General features: G+C 37.3%; 1 protein-coding gene and 1 long non-coding RNA gene across 2 annotated transcripts; one reads left to right on the top strand and one right to left on the bottom strand.

The window, feature by feature from the left end:
- Positions 1-9,724: 9,724 nt before the first annotated feature.
- On the top strand, positions 9,725-10,835 carry LOC5571025 (dynein assembly factor 1, axonemal homolog). The gene is made up of 2 exons (XM_001659409.2): positions 9,725-9,836; positions 9,898-10,835. Exons 1-2 carry the CDS (start codon positions 9,820-9,822, stop codon positions 10,652-10,654), a joined length of 774 nt encoding a protein of 257 aa, XP_001659459.2. The 5' UTR covers positions 9,725-9,819; the 3' UTR covers positions 10,655-10,835.
- An 8,129-nt stretch (positions 10,836-18,964) lies between these two features.
- On the bottom strand, positions 18,965-20,359 carry LOC110678720. The gene is made up of 3 exons (XR_002501882.1): positions 19,538-20,359; positions 19,315-19,460; positions 18,965-19,250 (listed from the first exon to the last, which is right to left on the bottom strand). It is a non-coding gene; the product is annotated as an uncharacterized LOC110678720 (long non-coding RNA).
- Positions 20,360-23,285: the final 2,926 nt, after the last annotated feature.

Consider the following 23,285-nt stretch of genomic DNA (forward strand, 5'->3'; position numbering starts at 1 on the left):
CAATACCTTTACAATCCGTCACGTCTCGTGTTATTTTGCTGTGTTACTGAAAGATTAAGTAGAACTGTAACTGTAGTGGATTGTATCAGCACTAGGCCAAGAGGAAAGTAACCTTTTCAAAAGTATGTACACGATAAACATTTTTTACCAAGAGTGAGAGTAGAAAAAAAAACACATTTATTTAGAGACTAAGCGACATACGCTACTATCGTAAAAAATTAGCATGTCACAACCTATATCAGGTAGTGTGATTTGAAAGTTTTTATCTCTCTTGTTCAGATGGGTCCTCAAACCCAGCCCAATATAAGTTAGATTAGTTCACGTTTTAAACGATGGAATGAGAGATGCGGGTTGAAATTGCGCCATTAGATTCAATGTAATCAGAGCACATGCTAGAACATTTCCTTTACTTTTATTGCATTCATCTAACTCTTAATGCGTACAACGATTATAAAGCTCTACGAAATCAAAGCACTACACACTAAATTGAAAAACATAATGGATAAGCATTGAAACGTGAAGATAATGATCAATTCGGTGTGCCTTCGAGTGAGTATTAGAAAATTTTCCACGCGACCGAAAATCGAAGATTTAGTTCCGATCTAATCGAAGCCTTCTTTAAATGTGTTTTCTCTGTTATATATGTTCCATTCCACCTTGCCTCACAGTTATGTCCCGTTTTAAAAGAATTGGAAAACTCAAACGCGGTGAAACCGTCACGTAACAGAAACTAAGTCAATATGCAATAATTTGTCGCCTATTAGGAATGCGAAGCAGCATAAAAAATGATACAGCAACAAAAAAAAAACGAGAAACTTATGATTAGACCTTGCCTCGCAAAGGGTCAAGAAGTATTAGATTGTGAAGAGAATTAAAAACGGAAATCTTTTATGAAATCGTACTACATTTGTTCGAGCATACATCTACCAGAGTGCGCATGTGAGAAGGATGTATGAGCTGACAGGTAGTTCAAGTAGCATGACACCATTTCCCCTCCTATTTCAATTAACTAACTTAACTTTCCAAGCGACAAAATACAATTTATGAAAATGAGAAATAAAACATCAAAAATAATAAGTTATCGAAGGTTGGACCTGTTCGCGAGGAATGGCAGTGGCAGCGAAAGGGTCCAATAGCAGCAGAACAAGAAATAGTGATAATAAAACGTTACTGAGGAAAATGTCGAATTGAAGTTTCATTGATGACCTCCATTGAAGGAAATAATTATGTTTCTTATTATGTATTTCGTTCGCATAGTAGATATAAACAAGGGTAAAGATCTGTACTTGACTTCAATAACAACCTTAAAGATAATGCAAACAATTCATCTAACAATCGCTACTCGTCTAACTAACATTCTTTCCCATCCACGTAAACCGTACAGACGAAACCAGCACCATCAGCATTAATCTAACCAAACCAAGACCTAATACAAATATTGTATACTTAATATCTTTTTGTAATCTCTCATCGTAATAGGCTGTTTTTCATCACGCCAATCTTGACGAAAACTATACGCACGGTGAATGGTGACACAGAACGACCTTAACATGACATTTTCAAACATAATTTTTGAGTATTTTTTGTCATGCATCACTAGCTTTAGATTTTTCCCTGAATTATTATATAACTGCACGAACGTAGTAGCTACGCTTCACATTATTTGGAAAAGTCATATATTTTTGAAGTGCATTTTTTTTTAAATGCACGGTGAATGGTAGCTTGACTTTTAATAATTTTAAAGGATTTTCATGAAAAATCGTAAAAAAAAGCTGTCGCATGATCTGTTTTAGAGTGGAAACCAAAAAGCCCGGTCACATGTTCCCTGAGGGCACCCTAAAAAGCTGTTGTACAGATTATTTTGGTGCGAAAATGTATTTTTTATAGGTTCCCCCGGGGCATTTCGGAGAGATCTGCGAGCGTATTGGAAGACAACATTCAATAATGTTTAGTGTTGTGATCCGTCCTAGGTAGGATTGAATTCATCATGTTGTTTCAGGGACGTTCCATAGGCAAAAATATAGGTGATCGTAGTCCATGCCATCAAAACTAAAATTAAAACTGGACCTTGTCTTGTAACCGATGGTTCCAAATTTAGACTTGCGGCTCCACCACAAATTTGCATTCCCAATTCCTTTTCCCGGATTTTCCATAAATACGCCCTTTGGAACAAAACCTTTTGTCGGCATTGGGGCACTCATTTACTGGCTTGGTGAGTGAGTGAGCATGTCTCGCTCTCCAGTTGCTGTCAATGGTGAGTGGTTCTCTGATTGAGTAATTTTTTGATTGGGGGCATTTAATAGAATTGAGGTTAGCGTTCATAATGCCTAGTTTTAAAGGAATTATTGTTGATTAGTGTTTTCTCTCTTCTTTAAGTACTGGTTAGTAAGGTAAGACATGCAACATTGAAGTTAAAAAGAACAGTTAGTAATACAAAAAGTGTGTTAGTAGTACAAAAAAACACTTGGTTAGTAAGTTAGAATGTTAATAATATGCCAAAACTAATGTGCGTTAAAATCTTATAGTTGCTAAGTCTAAATCATTTTTTTTTTGTTTCTTTATTAAAGTGAATTTTAGCACATTAACATATGGCTAGTTCTTCACCCGCAGTCTAAATCATGCGTCAAAACAATCGTATGAGAAATAATTCGTAAAAACCTACAAGAAAAGGTAATGTTGATTGTAAATTGTATATATGTGAATTATTAGAGGTTAAATTGGAGTGCTAATGCTTGGTGGTTAGGTCCACACATTGGGCCTTTTCTTTTTATCTGTGGTCTTTTTGGCAGAACCACGACAGTTAGTGCGGAGTGCGCGTCCATCTTGAAGTCCAGTCCAGCAGAAAGTAGAAGGTTGTAAATCGTTGCCCGCTTTCCTCGGTTAGCGTTCCAAACTTGCTCTACCTTCGGAATTCATCAGGGCCAATGAGTCCAACTTCGGTAAGCCAACCACATTCTGCACAAGCCCGATGATGAGCGGACTGGTCACCCGCTCGTCGATACCCGTCAAGCCGTTCAACCACCAACACACCAGCAGTTCTACAACAGCCCATCAGAGCACATCCAAAACCGCAAGTAAAACCACCCAAAATGTGACATCCCAATAAATAGTTGTAATAATGAGATTGTATTGAGTGTACTATATAGAAGAGTGAGTCCCTGGTTAATAGTTTGTCCACTATGTCTTTGTTTGTTCGTCCACCGGGTTCACAAACGAACCATCAAGCCTCGACGTCGCAGTGGAAAATTGTCTTTAAAACTTTTTTGGTATCATTTTTAGCCCTTGTGATACTGAGCAACTTTGCCGAAGACGCCATCTTTCTGAGTGGTCAGGCTACTGAGCTATGCGCAAAACAAAAATTATTTGCTTACTAGCGCCGCCCAGTGGCAAAATTTCGAAACTTTCCTTAGCTGAAAGGTTAGAGTCCGCGGCTACAAAGCAAAGCCATGCTGAAGGTGTCTGGGTTCGATTCCCGGTCGGTCCAGGATCTTTTCGTAATGGAAATTTCCTTGGCTTCCCTGGGCATAGAGTATCATCGTACCTGTCACACGATATATAAATGCGAAAATGGCAACTTTTGCATAGAAAGCTCTCAGTTAATAACTGTGGAAGTGCTCATAAGAACATTAAGCTGAGAAGCAGGCTCGGTCCCAGTGAAGACGTAATGCCAAAAAGAAGAAGAAGATCCATTCAGAATAAATCTTTTGGCAATCTATCAACTACAATCGACAGTTAGGATACCATCTTCTTCTTCTTTCTGGCGTTACGTCCCCACTGGGACAGAGCCTGCTTCTCAGATTAGTGTTCTTATGAGCACTTCCACAGTTATTAACTGAGAGCTTTCTTTGCCGATTGACCATTTTTGCATGTGTATATCGTGTGGCAGGTACGAAGATACTCTATGCCCTGGGAATCGAGAAAATTTCCTTTACGAAAAGATCCTCGACCAGCGGGATTCGAACCCACGACCCTCAGCATGGTCTTGCTGAATAGCTGCGCGTTTACCGCTACGGCTATCTGGGCCCCGAGGATACCAGTACTTGTTTTAAAAATATAAATTATAATTCTTAGAAACAGCATGCCTAAAGTTTTCTTCGAAAAAACTATCAAAGTTACCCCATTTTGCGGTACCAATATTGGACTTATCAATGGATATCTCAAGATCGCAATAAGCTAGAATGCTAGTGACTTCGGTAGTTGTTCAGTAGTTTCAAGGTTTTGGCAGTTAAAAAACTAATTGAAAATTCATTCGTTAGATGGCACTATAAAAAAGAAGTTTGGTTCCTCAAAGATGTTCAGCAGATCAAGGGCTACTTGCCGATAAACAATCTTACAGGGAATACATGGTAGCTTTTTCCAAACATCTTTTATCCCAAGATCTTGATAAGCTAGAAAAATGGTATCGTCGACAAGGTTATTCAGCGCAGATCAAGAATTTTCTAACAGAGAGAAATTTATTTTTAAATGTATCGGATAGGTAGCTTTTATAACATTCTATTTCGCATTTTTTTGTGAAGATCCTGATGAGCGAGAATGTTGATGTCTTCCGTTAAAATATTCAGTTCAAGATTGACAACTCACTCTAGAGTGAGAAGAAAAAAAGTGTTATTCTTATTTTCACGTCAATTTCAAACATTGAAAACTGTATTCTGTGCCTTCAAACCTACCTGACTCGATAGCCCTTTAATAATCAAGTGACGGAGGGCTTACTATACACAGAAGTACCATGCAGTGCTACACGTAGCTAATCAGATCGCCACTGGCTCGCACAATGGGGCAGATCGCTGTTTTCGACAGCCAAAACCTCTAATACTCTAGATATGCATCCTAGAGGTTTGGTGTCTTCGACAAAGTATTTTGGAATATCTTGTACTGTATTTTAACACATTCATATTTGATCTAGATAAGTGAAAACTGATCTATATCGGCTTTATCTTTTGATAGGAGCGTGCTAGCAAAAAACTTTCTTCTGCAAAGTTGTTCATTGAGGCTTTTTTGACATTTCTTCGCAAGACACTTACACTCTATCACTTACGTGGATTACAATATATGACAATTTACTAAAACAGTCAAAAAATCGATTTTGATCATTTTTTCATACAAAAAAATGTTAAAAAATATTTTGTCATCAAGTATCAAAAGCTTAACTATAACAAAGTAAATTTACATCATTTACTAGCACAATTTTCAGATTTAATTATGTTTTAATTAAAAACAGTCTAAAAATAGCGTTTTACAAAATCCAGGATAACTCATAAAGCGGCAGATGGCGGCAGCTATTTTTTTGTATACGACTAGTCAACAACATAAAATTCATTGTCCCGAAGAAAGAAAAAGGGGGCCACGTGGGGCTTTTTTGTTATGATGGTTTGAAAATTTGATGAAAATATGTTAAAAAATGCTTATATCCAGTTTTTTACGCTAGCATGCCATAAATTTTGAATCACCCCTCTCTTGACATTTCTTGCCTCTGACATAATATTTTATAGTTGGATCATAGCAATCTTTGGAGTTGAGCAAATTTTCATGTTGACGAAAAACAAATATTTTCATTCGTGTATCCAAGAGACCAAAAACTAAAAAAATACTTCAGATGTTTTATTCTTTTCATATTTTACTATTTGCAATAATGTTATTTATTTTAGGTGGATGAAACTGGATTATAGCTAAATTCATAAACTGAATAGGAATTTCAAATTACAAAGTCCTATTTGTACCTAGATGTATGCCAGTGATTTGTCTAAAAATGGCTACGATATTGCGATGGCTTTCTTGAGCGAGCCTATCAAATGTGTGTAGAATATAGCGATGTGGGATTGGGTCATTTCACAATGGAGATTAAGGTCCTGAGGACGTAATATACGGCCGCTTCCCATAGACCTTAAAAATTTGTAATGCAAGGAAAAAGTATATTTCCTTACAAGGATAGTTCACTACTAAGGCAGCTAGCTTCTCTTCAAAGCTCTGAGTTAGTTGTGGTCTCTAGTAAATATCTATATTATATATCTAAATGTATTATTTCGGCACCCGATGATTGGAAAACGCAACAACCGTTCAGTTCACAATTCCATTGCTAGCTCGAAGTACATTGCTTTTGTTCAAAAAGTGTAATTATCTGTCCTAAAATGGTTGGCCTTTCAACAACACCGATAATCGGAAACGAATGGCTGAAAAATAGTGGTAGGGCCCCATTTGACGGGATAGTGACGATGTAATCTTGCGCGTCCATTTTATTCCCGTTATCCAATAATTTACTGAAATTCGTCACATCGGATGTCTTCTGATGAGTCCTAATAAATGATTACCTAAAATATTAAAAAATAATTCAAGATTATAGAATAATGGTTGATGTAAGTATAACTTGTTAAATACAAAGATGTTGTAGCTGCATAACAAATCAGGTGAAAATTATTGACAGTTCAATCAACAAAATAAAATAATTGCCTACTAAGACTTCGCTATAAAATCTGTACGCAAAAAGTGTCAAAACCAAATTACCCCTTGTCGTTTTATGGCCAGCGTAAAAAGCTGGATATGAAAAACTTTTCATGAATTTATATTTTTTAAATGTATTTCTAAAACATATTGCATGTTGACGAAGTGTTTTGAAAAAGTAATCACCAAACTGGTATCGTATAATATGACTTTTATTAAACACAATACTATTACTCAAATAAAAATCAAAGGATAGATAGATAGGTAGATATACATATGGGACAAATCATCTTGAATTCCGTTTAAAAGTTTATTGGAATACCAATTTAGAGATGACTTCTTCAAAACACTTCGTCAACATGTAATATGTTTCAGAAATACATTAAATAATATAAATTCATGAAAAGTTTCATAAATATTAGCATTTTTTAACATATTTTCATTAAATTTTCAAACCACAACAACAAAAAAGCCCCACGTGGCCCCACTTTTCTTTCATCGCGACAATGGAACTTATGTTCTTGGCTAGTCGTATACAAAAAATTAGCTGCCTCCATCTGCCGCTTCATGAGTTATCCTGGATTTTGTAAAACACTATTTTAGACTGTTTTTACCAAAAATATAATTAAATCTGAAAATTTTGTTAGTGAATGAAGTAAATTTACTTTGTTATAGTTAAGCTTCTAATACTGGATGACAAAATATGTTTTAATAAATTTTTTTATGAAAAAATGGTCATATCGATTTTTTGACTGTTTTTATTAAATTGTCATATATTGTAATCCACGTCAGTGATAGAGTGTAAGTGTCTTCCGAAGAAATGTCAAAAATGCCTTAATGAACAACTTTGCAGAAGAAATTTTTTTGCTAGGACGCTCCTATCAAAAGATAAAACTGATCTAGATCAGTTTTCACTTATCTAGATCAAATCTGAATGTGCAAAAATATAGTACAAGTTATTCCAAAATACTTTGTCGAAGACACCAAACCTCTAGGGTGCATATCTAGAATATTAGAGGTTTTGGCCGTCGAAAACAGCGATCTGCCCCAGTGTGGCTCGGTAACTTAGTTGGCAAAGCACTTGTCTAGCATATGAGTGTCGTGGGGTCGAATCCCAACCGTGAACGTGTTTTTTTTTCCTAATTTTACTCATAATTCATCCATATTTTTTAATCAAAAAATCAAGTGAATTGGATTAACGAATACGTCAATATATGTGTCAATAAATGCAATAGTTGTTGCTATCTACTATAATATTATAAATCTATCTATGACAACGCATGCTTCGTTTACCGACGACTATTGTACCTTAGGGGCGCCAATACCTGTATTCCAACAAAATAGATACCGACCTCGTCGGTATTCAGCTGCACAGAATCTAACTCAACATTAGACAGCTAACAAGCATGCATGAACTAGCCTAGCGCTAAACATCTCGTTGATAAAGATAGACAATAAAAAGATTTTTAAGACACTAAATAAGGGAAATCGAAATATAAAACACAAAACCAATGCGACTGCACTTCAACAGACTACCAAGGACGCCATGAAAACCAACTTTAAACATGGTTCTATAACTCAACATATAAATTCTGAATATAAAGTTATCGAGAAATGACTGTAGCGCCATCTATCGGATTATTCCTTAATTAGATTCCACCGTTAGACACGAACCTTTTTTTCAGTACATCGAGATACTGGAGATTTGTGAACATTTGTCACTATAGCGTCACCTAGCGGTTGACTTCTCAATCAGATTTTTCATCGCCGGATAGCCCTTGATCAGACAAAATAGACAATTGAAGAAAATTTGTTGCTAGCACCACCTAGCAGATAAATTATTTATTCATTTTTCAGCTCCAGATAGCCCTCAATCTACTGAATTTCTTTGCCGAAGACACCAACCATCAAGCTGATCATGATCTTCAGTTAGAGAAGCTTGAAGATGTCTTTTTCCTATCGCCACCTAGCGAATTTCCATCAGACTCTTCATCGCTAAATAGCCCTCGGTTTACTGAACATATTTGCCGACCTTCCAGCTGATAAGGGCATTAAGATACAGATAATTGAAGAAAATTTGTTATTAGCCTTACCTAGCGGATAAATTCTTATTCAGACTCTTCACCACTAGGTAGCCCTAGATTTGATAAACGCCTTTGTCGAAGACACCAACTTTCTAGCTGATAAGAATCTTGAGATAAAGACTAGCTGATAAGAAGATACAGATGTAGGTATTATCAATCAGAATTTTCATCGCCAGATAGCCCTTGTTGTGCTAAATAACTTGCCGAAGACACCAAGCTTCTAGATCATTTGGATGTTGAGATATCCGTTTAAAGCCAATTTCGGATCCCTCATGTACACGCCTTTTCCGTTACCTAGAAAAGGGGGACGGGTAAGGTGTCTCATCCAAAAGGGGTGAAAGACCAACTAATCGCATTTACTTCAAAATTTATTTCAAATTTTTTGATCTACTGGTCTCCAAATTATGACCAATTAGCTAATCTTGAGTATTATTTCCACTTACGATCAACCAATTCTACAGAAAGTGACACTTTGTAAACTATCACTATATGCCTTTCGTGTTATACATCAATCCATATTTCTTATGATGATCTATCAAATATGAACTTCACATGCAATCGTCATGATTTAATCAGATCCTACATGACAATGCACCTATTAATAACTCATGAGACAATGTGATACACGATAATCAATAACATCTGTTCTGCCCTTCTCAGCGCATCTTGATGAAGCCATCAGGTGAGAATGTGAAACGAATTCAAACACCCTCTCAAACCTCCGAGGATCATTCTACTCTACGGTTCAGTGCCTGTTCCGCATTAATATTCTTACCGCCACCATCGCAAGTTCATTCCCGCATGATTTAATTTGGCAGACTGACTGCGTGTGGCCTACGTTGCAATGATCAGATACTAGATCACCAAGCTCCCTAGTTTTGTCATTCACATTCCCAGCTGTAAATGATTCGACCATTAGTACGTTAAGCCTGCTTAAGTGAGCGCTAATGGGGATGTTATGCACAATTGTGTGCAATTTTGTGGCATTGCTAATTACGGCAACGAGGGGCCCTCCACGACTCTCGATCGCATCAGGCTTCGTCTTGGAATGCACCCCATCAATGAGCCCCCATTTGAAATCCATCTCATATCGTTCTGACTCTTTCTTCCCAGTCGACTCTAGATCATAATTGATCACAGATGATCTGGAGTATCGCTAGTTGCGTGCCTGGAATAGTTTACATAACAAAATATTTCGAATTATGACGAATCGTTACGGAGTGCAGTCACTTGATCGGCTGCGCCGTCGACGAAGACGACGTGAGACTCCCGACCGGTCTAGACGTGCCTAGCTCGAGCGATGGAGGTGATCAAATTGTAAGTTTTGAACTTTCGTAGCAGGACTTCATTTTTTGTAAGCTTATCCCATGTTTTACAGTTCAACGCTAGTCCTGTTGGTTCTGAGCTTGGCCTTAACCAGTGCTCGCTACCAGCGATACATTTGTCAGGTGATCGAGGACGACTGGTGTACGCTGCAGAAAATCTACATCACTTCTCGTACGGACCTCCGAGGACTTCGATTTCCGGATGACCAATTCGAAAAGATCCGGATTGGACAACACTATGACTTTGCCGACACCGATAGTGTAGTGAGCATTTTCTCCGCCGGTCTGTTTCGAAGGATGAGTCGCGTTCGATATCTACAGATGAACGCTATTCGAATGCAAGGTTTGGACATGCCCGACACCGTTCTGGAGCTGGACGTGTCCAACAATTGGATTTCTCGGGTCTACATCGATCCGGACAAGAGCTACAGTCTTCGAAAACTGAAGATGAAGAACAATCTAGTGACGAGTGTGGCCAGTTTTAAATACCTAAATCAATTAGAAGAACTAGACATGAGTGAAAACTTAGTGCACATGGTGAATTTTGAGCTATTCTCGTTCATGCCGTACATAAGAATCATTGATTTTGCCCACAACCGACTGTTAGAAGTACGCCCTGGAGACATAAACTTGGTCCTGTACTACTTGGAACGTTTGGATCTGGCAGACAATCAGCTGATTGGAATCGAACTGAAGAAATGGACATTCCCCTCGCTCAGAATGTTGAACGTGACGAGTAATCCGATTCAACGATTAGATTATTTTGAACTGCAACGCGCGTTTCCAAGATTAAGGAGAGTGACCTATTGAACAAGATCAGTACATTAGCGTGCGATCGCATGGCATGTGAAATCGATTAACCGTATTCTGGGAAATTTCCAAATGATGAAACAAGATGTAGTGTTGAAAAGTGGCGAGACGGGCGGAGATCAATGATAACGGGGCATTAATAAAGTGGCATTCGCAGAATTAGGAGTGTTATGATATTGCAGAATTTTGTTTCCGTATGGAAAATAGAGAAATGACATAACCCAGACAGGAATATCAAAATCACATCTTGATCTTATATCTCAATCTGCTCAAAACTTGAAAATATGAAAACAAGCATTAGTTTTTCTATATAAAACAAAGCAATTTCTTCAGCAACATGGCACAGAGAGTAACAAGTATTCGCTGCGAGTGTTCAAAATTAACCTTTCTTTCTTGAATGTCATCAAAGAATCACATTTTCTTTTGAACAGTAGCTGTTGCCTACGTGGGCATGGTCAGCTCTTACTGATTAGGAAAACAAAATCAATCACAGTGCTAAGACGATTAGCCTTACGAAAAATTATTTCAAAGTTTTGTTTTAGCTTTCTATTTCATAATGTAATTTCGTCACTAACCGTTTTGTAACTTTTTTTTTAAATTCTTGATTTTCAAAAAAAATTTGGTCTCTGACAAAGTTCTCGTTCAACGAAACCTATCGTTATTAATTCCCCCACAGATCCTGCGAAAACTTTGCAAATATTGTCAGCAAACTAGTAATATTGAAATATGTTATACAGAAATCTGCTAGGGCAAATTTCCAAAGATTCTCCTATTATTTTCAAAAATTATTTCCCCCGGTATACATTCTTAAAAAATAGTTTGAGATCTATCCGTGTGATTTTTCTATGCATTTGAACGGGGAGTCCAGTGATCTCAATCAGTAATGCTTCTAGATATCTACTTTAGGAATTGTTCCAGAAAGTCTTGAAAAAGAGTCCATCCAGAGTATTTTGAGCAATTTATGCAAAAAAAAATCCAAGAATTATTTTGAAAAAATCTTCTACGATGATTACTCTGCGGAACACATTTTTGTTTCCAGCACCAAAATACCGATATTCACTTAATTAAGGGTTGCTGAATCCAATGCCATTGCCATTCAGAAATATCATAGCACGTCTAGTTTTTGAGATATTGGCTGTTGAAAATGCAAAAACGACTATTTCAGCCAACTTGCATGCAAGTTTGCCAGCTTGTATTTCAATTTATTTGCTTAATTTGCCACAGAATTTAAAGTTTATGTATGTAACTATACATATCATCGAAGTTTATGATACATTCCATGCGGAAAAGTTATGTTTTGATGGTTTAGAGAATTGTTGTATTTTGTCATGTAGAAGAAACGAAGAATGTTGTATGGAGACTGCAAGCACGTTGAAAAAATCGGTTTAATCGAAATATAATCGCGCAATTTCAATGAAATTAGGGTAACCAATATATTTTGGACCCCTATATATTTTGGACCCCCTTAGCCATTTTCCTGCAAATTTCCCAGTTTAAATCGAAAGAGCAACTCAATTCGCATGCCATTTGGAAAGATAGGACTAATCCGCACTAGCATCGACCGTTTGTACATAGAAAATGTGTTTATTTAGTATGAAATTAATTTAATTTAATCGGTTCATCCATGCAACCGTTACAACACGTTACACACAGAAATTGAAGCCGTCAGAAATTTTCCAAATGTAAACAAAAACTTTTTTCAAATTTCTGAACTAAAAGCGTAAAATTTCTTCGATTTTCCATTGTCAATCCATTGATTAGACTATGGGCAAGCATATTATACATCCAGTGTTGTGGACTTTGTCGCCAAACGATAGAAAATACCGGGGGTCCAGAATATATACTTTGAGGGTCCAAAATGTATTGGTGTGTCCAAAATAATGAAAAAGAAGGCTTCCCAAGTCAATTATTTTCGACGTTTTTTGGATCCTACATGACCGAATGGGCATTTTTATCTCGTAGAGGAAATTTTTTTCTCTCCATTTTGGCATGTTCTTTGAATTGGTTACGCTGTGCAATTAATCAATTGGGACAAAAAACTAAAATGACTTCTTTAGGGGGTCCAAAATACGACCGTTACCCTATATCTGTAATGAAAGTTCAAGTTCTATCGTGCATGCTTGGTGGATTAGATTACAAAAAAGTTTGATAAATTGTACTTTAAATTTAATGTAAACATCAATAAAACCAGTGTTTCTTACAACTTTGACGACCTGTAGCTAAAAATTATGACGTGCTGGAACATTTCTGAGAATGACATAAGATTCAACAACCCCAAATCTATTAGAGACACATAATTTGATCCTTGAGACACGCAAAAATGTCATTTTTGTTACGCTGTGTTATGTGCACGCAAAAAAATTGTGCGGTAAAAACTGCCATTTTAGAGGGTTAACTTAAGCGCTTGCACCGGTAATTTTCAGCAGACCAGAAATGCGCTTGATTTTACCAAGTCTGTAGTTGAAATCAGATTGTTGTACATTATTTCTGTCAAATGTACCAGTAATGCGGTGGGGTGTACCGTAAACATAGTAAATTGGTCTGAATTTTCATGGTACCGTTTTGACTCATATTACGGACACTTAAGGCCTCAGTGAAGTATAACCCAGCTTGGACCATACAAAATAAATCATTCTGTATGATTTTTTAGCGTTATCGAGCGTCGGAAGCCCTTAACTTTCGGATGGTGGGTAAAGAATACGCGTCCGTAACTTGAATGATTTTAAATAAATTAAAACGTGTGGCCTTTTCATGATTCTTATTCCGGACGCTCCCTCACTTTTGCCTCATATTCCGGACGCTTTGATTCGAATTACGGACAGCTCATGATAATCATTAATGGAACAGTCAAATCATCAATTGAAATCGTTCAACCACTTAAGAAACGTTCAAGGTTGTTGGGCATTATAAATTTGCAATGATATTTATGGAAAAAACCTAATAAAACGAGCCTCGAAAATGAGAACTTTTGGACGGCGAAAATTGAAACATTTCGTGTGAAATGTTTCCCATACAAACGAGAGTGTCCGGAATTTGAAGCTGTCCGTAATATGAATCAAAACGGTAGTTTTAAGAAAGGGCGTAGTCAGCTAAAATAGTTATTTTTACTACAGATTTTTTTCCCGTGTGGCAAAATAAAAAAAAAACACTTCCATTTAGCTTGTGATAATCTCCTCTATTCTGCAAGGTCTCTCATGAAATCCGACTTGATAGAAACTCCTCTGCGATGCAAAGAGGAGGTGATTTGAATTGAACTCAGAATTTTAAACACAGATCCTCATGCGATTCGAGTGAGAGTGCAAAAAAATATGCGAAGATTTTTTCTGGTACTCTCTCTCTCTCTCTCTCTCTCTCTCTCTCTCTCTCTCTCTCTCTCTCTCTCTCTCTCTCTCTCTCTCTCTCTCTCTCTCTCTCTCTCTCTCTCTCTCTCTCTCTCTCTCTCTCTCTCTCTCTCTCTCTCTCTCTCTCTCTCTCTCTCTCTCTCTCTCTCTCTCTCTCTCTCTCTCTCTCTCTCTCTCTCTCTCTCTCTCTCTCTCTCTCTCTCTCTCTCTCTCTCTCTCTCTCTCTCTCTCTCTCTCTCTCTCTCTCTCTCTCTCTCTCTCTCTCTCTCTCTCTCTCTCTCTCTCTCTCTCTCTCTCTCTCTCTCTCTCTCTCTCTCTCTCTCTCTCTCTCTCTCTCTCTCTCTCTCTCTCTCTCTCTCTCTCTCTCTCTCTCTCTCTCTCTCTCTCTCTCTCTTGCGATGCTCACCTTTACTCACGCTTCAAAAGAACTCTTGAGCGTCCCTCCCGAACACAACAGTCCCCGGGGAGTTGTGATGGCAATCTATTTTGATGGAATCTCAGATTGATCTCTGGTGTATTTCGTGCTGCATCTTCCTCGTTGCAACTCTGCTTAGCCTTTTTTTTCGCTCCCTCGCAAAGAGGCAAAAGCAGCTCTTGCTCTGAAGTATGTCGCCGAACTCTGATGATGTAGTGGAGTATTATCAAGCCTGAAGGATTCCATGAAGGACTTTCAAGTAATCCACGAAAACTTTTGCCTCCTAGAAGTTCATAAATTGAGATTTTTTTTAAGTTTTCAATTTATCCACAGTATTTTGTATGTATTTCGACTGATATACAGACGTAACACTTGGAACAAACATTATTTATTTATTTGGTTTTACATCAATTTGTTTATAAAACCTCGCCAACAATATTGCGCCAATTCACTCGTTTCATGAACGCTTCTCTCCATCCTCGACTGCGACCCACGCTCTCCAGGTCCTAGTGCATCTGGTCAATCCACCTAGCTCACTGTGCGTCTTGTTCCGACCAGATTCGTGGCGAAACCCATCTTTGTTGTCCGGCATTTTTGAAACATACCCTGCCCAGCGTATCGTTCCAGCTTTAACCACCTTCAGGATACTGGGTTCACCGTAGAGTTGAGCGAGCTCGTGGTTCATTCTTCGCCGCCACACACCGTTCTCCTGCACGCCGACGAAGATCATCCTCAGCACTCGGCGTTTGAAAACCCAAAGAGCATGCAGGTCCTCCTCGAGCATAGTCCACGTAGAGGACTACCGGTCTAATGAGCGTTTTGTGCATCGTGCAATCTTTCTTGGCCGCAGATTCTTCTGGAGCCCATAGTAGGCACGACTTCCACTGATGATGCGCCTTCGTATGCTGTCGTATTCCGATTTGAAATCAATGAAAAGATCTGTTCCGTTTTCGAGCGGCCGTCGATGAAACCTGCTTGGTAACTTCCCACGAACTCGTTTGCCATAGGTGATAGACGACGGAAGAGAATCTGGGATAGCGCTTTGTAGGCGGCGTTTAGGACAGTGATTGCACGATAATTTTCACACTCCAGTTTGTCGCCCTTTTGTAGATAGGGCATATAACGCATTGCTTACACTCTTTCGGTAGCTGTTCCATTTCCCAGATTCTGACTATCAGCAGATGCAGAAAATCAGCCAACCTGTCCGGGCCCATCTTGAAGATAGCAATACTGCTTCCACCTTTCGATCACCTCACGTTCGTCAGTCAAGATCCTTATCATAGCACAATTCAGCTCGCGGCAAAAAGCCTTTGCGGGATGTGTTGAGCTTCTGTTAGAACTTCCGCGTTTCTTGACAACGGAACAGTAACACAATCTCTTGGAATTCCATGTCTTCCAGGTGGCGCTTTTTGTCCCAGAATAGGCGAGTTGGCTGTTTCCGCTTCAGTCTGTATCGTTCCACGTTTCGCCTCGTACCATGCTGCAATGCCCACGCTGCATCGTTAATAACTGCTTAGACTGTCCTCCAGCAGTCATCAAGAGGGGCCTTATCGAGCTCGCCCTCATCCGGCAACGCTGTCTAAAGATTCTGTGCGTACGCATTGGCGACATCCGATTGTTTCAGTCGCGCTAGATTGTACCGAGCTGGGCGTCGGTACCGTACATCGGTGATAACGGATAGTTTTGGGGTAACGGTCGAAGTCAATGTAAGCACCACGATAGGTTCTGACGTCGGTTATGCTGGAAAAGTGCCGTCCATCGATTGAAACATGGTCGATTTGCGATTCTGTCTGTAGAGGTGATCTCCAAGTGTACCGATACGGGAGGCTGTGCTGGAAATAGGTGCTACGATTGACCATGTGCTTGGAGGCGGCAGCTTTGGTAGATGGTATGATTACCTCTAAACATTCGCAATATTGATCCTGTCCAGCACACTTCCTGCAGAGCTACGATAACACTTGGAACAAATCGTGATTAAAGTCATAGTCGGGAGAACATTAACACCCAATGCTAAAATCGTTGTGTTTTTTGGCGGTAGTATGTAAACGTCAAACGCAAACAAAAATTATGCGAGCGCTGCGAGTGGTGGATTGGTCACCTACAGTATATTTAAATCGGCCGTTAAAAAGGTGGTCCATGGTCATGACATCTGTATTATTTACTCAAGAAATATCTCAAACAAAAACTACTCTGGAAGGTAAAAGTTCTCGAGAAAAAAAATGTCAGTCGGAGCACAAGAAGTCGTCCATAGTCCATTTTACGAAAAGGCAACACTGATGATGTTGCTGTTACTTTCACACGTTACGACACAGCCTCCTGTCAAAATTTCTTTCATAAAATAAGCAATCATCTGTTCAAAAACGTCTCGTAAAATGGACTATTACTGTCCAGTCCAGAAGTGACGGATTCCATCCAGAATTCGTCGAAAAAAAAATAAGAATCGTGCTCAATAATCTTCGATTTCAATTAAATTTTGCATATGTTTTTGATGTGGCAGAACAAGAGTTTTCCATTAAAAAAATCGATCATTTTGACTCAAGAATATATTTTGAAAATGCAATAACATGCAATTTATTTGAAAAATTCTAACTCCATAACTGAATATGTCGAATGCCGACATATCAGAATTCTTTCCTTACGCCAAATAAAAGAGATGAGATTAAATCTGGCCTGCTCAAATTTTCCAAATTTCGAGTCAAATGAGAAACATTAGTATGGAGCAGACGAGAATTTTGTAGTCTGATTTTACTATTTTCTACATTTTTGTAAAATCAAACAAAAGTAGGTCAGAATTAAACATGAACAATATTAGGGAAACAAATTTCACTGCTTTTCCTTTGTATTTTCACTTAACTGTGATAAATTTATTTATGTAGACTGAAATCATGAATTTGAAAGAATCATTACCAGGATTCTATAAAAACCGGGTTTAAATTCTTTTGAAAATTCCGCCCAAGACTTCGAATAATCCAAGATTTTCAAAGATTTCTACTATGAATTCTATAAGAAATTTATCTAGGATTTTATCAGAATCGTATCTAGGAATATGTAAGAATTTGAATTAAAATTTCGGCAGGATATCATCTAATTCATTGGCATTATACTTCAGCCTTTGATATTATCCGGCCCAAGTTTTCGCTAGACTTAGGGTAACGGTCGTATTTTGGACCCCCTAAGGATGTGATTTTAGTTTTTTGTCCCAATTAATTAATTGCACAGCGTAACCAAGTCAAATAACATGCTTAAATGTAGAGAAAAACTTCCTCTACGAGTTACAAATGCCCAAACACTCATGTAGGATCCAAAAAACATCGAAAATTATTGAATAGTGAAGCAGTGTTTTTCATTATTTTGGACACACCAATACATTTTGGACCCTCAAAGTATATATTTTGGACCCCCGGCATTTTTTATCATTTGGCGACAAAGCTCACTGCACTGGTTGTATAATATGCTTGCCCATAGTCTAATCAATCGATTGACAATGGAAACCCGAAGGAACTCTACGCTTTTAGTTCAGAAACTTGAAAAAAGTTTTTGTTTACACTTGAAAAATTTCTGACGGCTTCAATTTCTGTGTGTAACGTTTTGTAACGGTTGCATGAATGAACCGATTAAATTAAAATTATTTCAGATAAAATAAACACATTTTCTATGTACAAACGGTTGATGCAAGTGCGAAATAGTCCAATCTTTCCAAATGGCATGCGAATTATGATGGTCTTTCGACTTAAACTGGGAAATTTCCAGCAAAATGGCCCAGGGGTCCAAAATATATAGAGGTCCAAAATATATTGGTTACCCTATGCCTATTGTTTTCTGTTAGAATCTTCTTCTTATTCTTACAATGTGCAAATCTCTCTGAAGATTAGATTGGATCGTTCTCTACAACAACTCTTGTCTAAGCTTAAAAGACATGTAGTTTTACCGGGCAATTATTGAAACAATCGTTGAGGATAAAGCGTTCCTAGTCATCCAAATTATTTTATTAAAAAATATGTTCCTTCTCATAAGGAATCAGAAGTCGAATATTTCAAGCTAAATTTATGTGTAAAACAATTTCAACAGCTATTTAAACTAGTGTAGAACTAGCCCTCGTGCGTTAAAATACACTCAAATAAAGATTTAAAAAAAAAAAAAAAAAAAGCTATTTAAACTTTTAAGAAGTTGCTAAGCTAGTCAGGAAAATATTCAATGATTTTTTATAAACAATCAAAACAATTTCTAAAAATAATGTACGAAATACTAATCTTGAAATAATTTTTAAGATGTTTTAAGACATTTGGGGAAAATAGAAAATTGCTTCGATTTTCCATTACATCTAAATGAAATATCAAACTTAAATATCTATGTTTTATTCAAACTGTTACAAGAAGCATCACGCTAGCGCCCTTGGCATAGGATCCTGGTGGTCATCCGTACGCTATGGCACTGCTCCTAATCAAAGTTTACAGATAACTCTTTCGTTGAATTGCACTAAAGGGATTTCATCGTCCATAAAAAAGTTTTCCTCAGTAAAATTTTAGCATATTTTATTTTTAACATAAAAAAAAAACAAGATTCACACCCAAAAGACGGTTCGTTTTGTACTGGATCCCAATGAAATCACATCATGAGTTTGCGTTCGTTTCCTGCTTCCGGTAGGTATTACTCTCAAAACTGGAGTGCAATGCATATCGATGAATACATCCGTACGAAAAAATAGCCAACTGTATGTGGCATATACTTCTAGTTGTACAAAGCTTGTCCCGATTGCTCCATCAGTCAATTCCACCCGGAATCCTGCCCATTTGTTCTGATCGGATTGCAGTTTTATGTAGTTGATCGTGGCAGCGACAGGCTAAAACAGGTAATAAAGTAAGTTCTTTAGATGTCAAATTAGGTATCTAGAAAAGGCAAATTACATTTCGAAAGTGGATTATTTGCGGCGAGTTTGTGCCATCCAATACTTTTTTGTGGAAACAAATCTGGTCGCTGGGATTGTACTGTCCGAATTCCACAACAGGCGGGTACTGTGGAGTGAACCAGCCGGCTGCATCAACCTGGAACCCTGACCACGCGGGAAGTGAGACAATTACAACAGTGAAACACAGAGTGGTTGCTGGATGCATCGTGCCTAAGAAATACCTTACGCTGCGCTTATGAACTGGAAATGCTCCACGGGGTGCGAGGACTCTTATAGGTTCAGCGGTGACCTCATTTTTGCGCATATTTTCGGGATTCCTTCGTAATGCGATGCTGTGTGAATATTGCTGTTTTGCTTGCGTACGTAATCGATTCGAGCTGGGTATTATCTTCCTAGTTCGTGGCTTTTATTTGCATCCGGGATGGTATGTGAGTATTCTTGAAGTAATTTTAAGCATTTATTTTGTCAACGCCGTTAAGCTAAGTTAACAGTGGCACAAGCGATAATAAATATAAAAATAGGAGTTTTCGTAGTTTTCATTTTTTTTTTTAGAAAATCAAGATAAAAAGCTTTCAGATGCTACTGGAACCAAATTTATTTAATGCCTACGTTCAACATCCCGTAAAACCTATTTTTACCCGGGACGTCCACCAGAATACTAACTGCGCATCATAATTCCGTCCACGAAATCTTCACCTCAACTAAACTTGATCCGTCTGTTGAGGTGTGTAATGATGAAACAAACTCATCGCCATCGCCGGAACAAATTAGCATTTTTATTGAGTAGGTAGGTAGGTACACCCTCATGGTAACCAGCCACGCTTCTTCACGATTCATTTAAAAAAAGAAACTCCAAACGAAAGCAAGTAAAAGTTTAAAGATTTTTTTTTATTCTCACACCTGTTGCTGCTGTGGTCCTTGAATTTGCTGCTTATCGAAAACCATCGCGCGGTCACGATGGTCACGGCGCGGCATGCGATGCAAATATAGATCAAAGGTTGCAATTTTCTTCAGTTTATCGATGTTCGTAAGGACTGTTCATTTTATAAAGTGGACACTTTGTTTATGATTTTTTTTTTAAAGACACCGACACGTTAATGCTTCCAGTGGACGATTATGTCCTTTGAAGGAAGCACCACACTAGACAACGGACTAGCATGCAACGCCCAGTGGCACAGTCGAAATACATTCCTGACGAAAAGTTTTTCCGGACTGAAGCGGGAATCGAACCCACACTCCTTAGCACGATGCGGCTAAATGCCTTGGTGACACTAACCACACGGCCACGAATCCCACTTTTTATTTAATGATAAAATCGTAATCAGTTTTCTGTGTATAGTTGACCTATTATTCTAAAATGCTATGAAAATATAAAATCTTTGAAAATGCTTTTGGTTGAAGAGCTAAATAGTTTTTCCAAAAACTCTTAGAAAAAGCTGTCCGTCAAAGTTTAACATTATTTTTCGCAAAACAAAAATCCTTATTTTTATGAACAAATTGTATGTTTGTATCCTTTACTATTCTAGTAAAGGTAAAGCTTTAAAAATATCAATTGTATTCCACCATTCTATGACATTAGGTAACCTTAGTGATTTACCCATTTATGGCCAAATTTGCTGATACACCATCCTTTCACTCCCAGCAAAAGAGAAAAGTAAAAAGCGTGTTCAAAACTAGTTTGGATTACTAAAGAAACTATATTAGTATAAACGAAAGCAAAATCGTGAGATTAAACTACAGTCTTAAGTATAAATTTTACTGTTTATGGTAGTTTTACTAAAAAGTCTCATACTTTTAAAATCATGTACGCATATTTATCGATCTACAGCAAATTGTAAACAGTTTTCTCCGAATTTTTCAATTGGTAATCTCAGAATAACATATTATGAAAATAATATGTGGAAAATAAAATCGATTTTATTACGGCAGTGTTGCCAATTTTGATGATTGTCAATGTACTTTGATAGGTCTTCTAAGAATAAAACAATTGTGTTTCTGTTGTGCTTTGAATGTGACGTGGGGACTTACTAAGTAACTCTATGAAGGCGTAAGTTATTTTTCATATTAATACTATATTAAGACTTCCGTCAGGACGTACTTTTACACAAAAAATTCTACTCATAACAATTCCCATCAAATTTAAAAAAAAATTCTTTAAAAATATACGGGAAAATTGATTTTATTATATCTGTAAAATTGTTGCTCCAAAAATAACTTGATTTTTTCCATCAGGCTTCTGATTGATGATGCTTTCGAAGAACAAGCCTTTTTTGAAAATAGAAAATATAAATTATCGAATTTTCCAGCCAATTTCTTACAATCATTGATTTTGATAACCTCAAAAAATCGACCGATCTAATCGTTGTTCCATATTCGTGTGAAATTTTATAATTTTGGAGAATTTTTATTATCACAACATTATACAATACTAGTCGAACGATGTGCAAAAAATTGATTGAAATTTCATTGATTAATAAGAAAGATACAGCATGCACAAGGTGTCCACTTTATAAAATGAACAGTCCTTATGGTATTGGTATAACAACCAAAACTCATAAATTTGAATTGAAATAAGGTAATGAAATAACTTTTTATTATTTTCTGTGAAATTTTAAGTTTTTTCAGTGGTTGGACCCATAGAAAATGTTGGGTTACATGGTAATTACTATGAAGTAATTTTGAAAAATTTTCCAAACTTAATTGGTAAAAACTTATCATCTCATCGTGAAAACAACCTTAATAAAGGATGTTTTTGAAGAAACAAGTATTTTTTGAGCTAATTTTGTTTGGGATTTTTGCAAAAGTTTGCAGGGCCATTCCCGGCTATGGAGTTGAATGGAGCTAAATACTAGCAACGAATTCTTGAATATCCTTTTTCCCATCTGTCGTACAATTAATTGCTCTTAAGCAACTTCCGTTGTTAAGGTTTGAAGAAAGAGCTTTCGCTTTGAACAGATAATTTTGTACTAACATTACAGTACTAACGTGTTTGCAACAAATTTCGAAATTTCTCCATAGTGGGAATGGTAATAGTAGTAGGCTTGAATTTTCGCGAAAATCACGTGGCTCTCCCAGTACAGTAGTTTAAAAACGTGAATCTCATCAAGTAGCCTATGCGGGAAATAGAACATTTTTCTACAGTAATTCTGGGTTGCCCTTAGCAACGGATGTTTTGCTATTTTCGAGACATTTTGCCTACAGCAGCGATGGGCGTGAGTTTCACTGGCTTCGCTGACTGTGATTGGCTTTGCTTGGCTACTGTAGAGTGAATTTCAGATTTTTTCCCAACCCTGCTCCATAGTAATTTCCATATAAACTTACATCGTCTATAGGCCACCTTTAAACTACCTCCGAAAAAGGTGAAAATTTAATAAAAATCTGTTTTTATTGTAAGGGTGATAAAAATATTTGTCAAATACGCCAAATGCAAACTTCCAATCCATATTATGTATGAAAAATATCGGAATTGAGCAGATATCTTATTGGTAAAAAGAAACAAGGTATTATATTCCGAAAAATGACATTTGGTAGTGATGTCATTCCTATCGCAAACTCTAACGAGTACAAGAGAAAGCAAGGCCTGCTCTCTTTTTCTATTCTTATAGCCTCATGCTCGACGATAGGAATGACGACACATGTTTTCATTGAAAATCGTTGTTTACACGTGGGAATAGCCTACCTCGTTATGTATACCGTGTTTGCAACAAGTACCAGTTTCCACCATTTCCATTTTCAATATCGGTTCCTAAATTTACGAATAATATTGATTTCATATAAGAGTTTTTAAGGACGGTAAAAAGAAGTTTTACATTTTATTAAGAATGAATTGGTTCAATTAGTTTTTGAATACCTTGCCCTTAGATTATCTCAAACATACATATTTGTAAAATATTTGCGTCATGATAAACTTCTAAGAATCTTCATGGAGTTTGTCGTACAATCAGGCTTCTGTCGTAGTTCTTAGCACAT

This window comes from Aedes aegypti, chromosome 3, assembly GCF_002204515.2.
Source record: "Aedes aegypti strain LVP_AGWG chromosome 3, AaegL5.0 Primary Assembly, whole genome shotgun sequence".
NCBI lineage: Eukaryota > Metazoa > Arthropoda > Insecta > Diptera > Culicidae > Aedes > Aedes aegypti.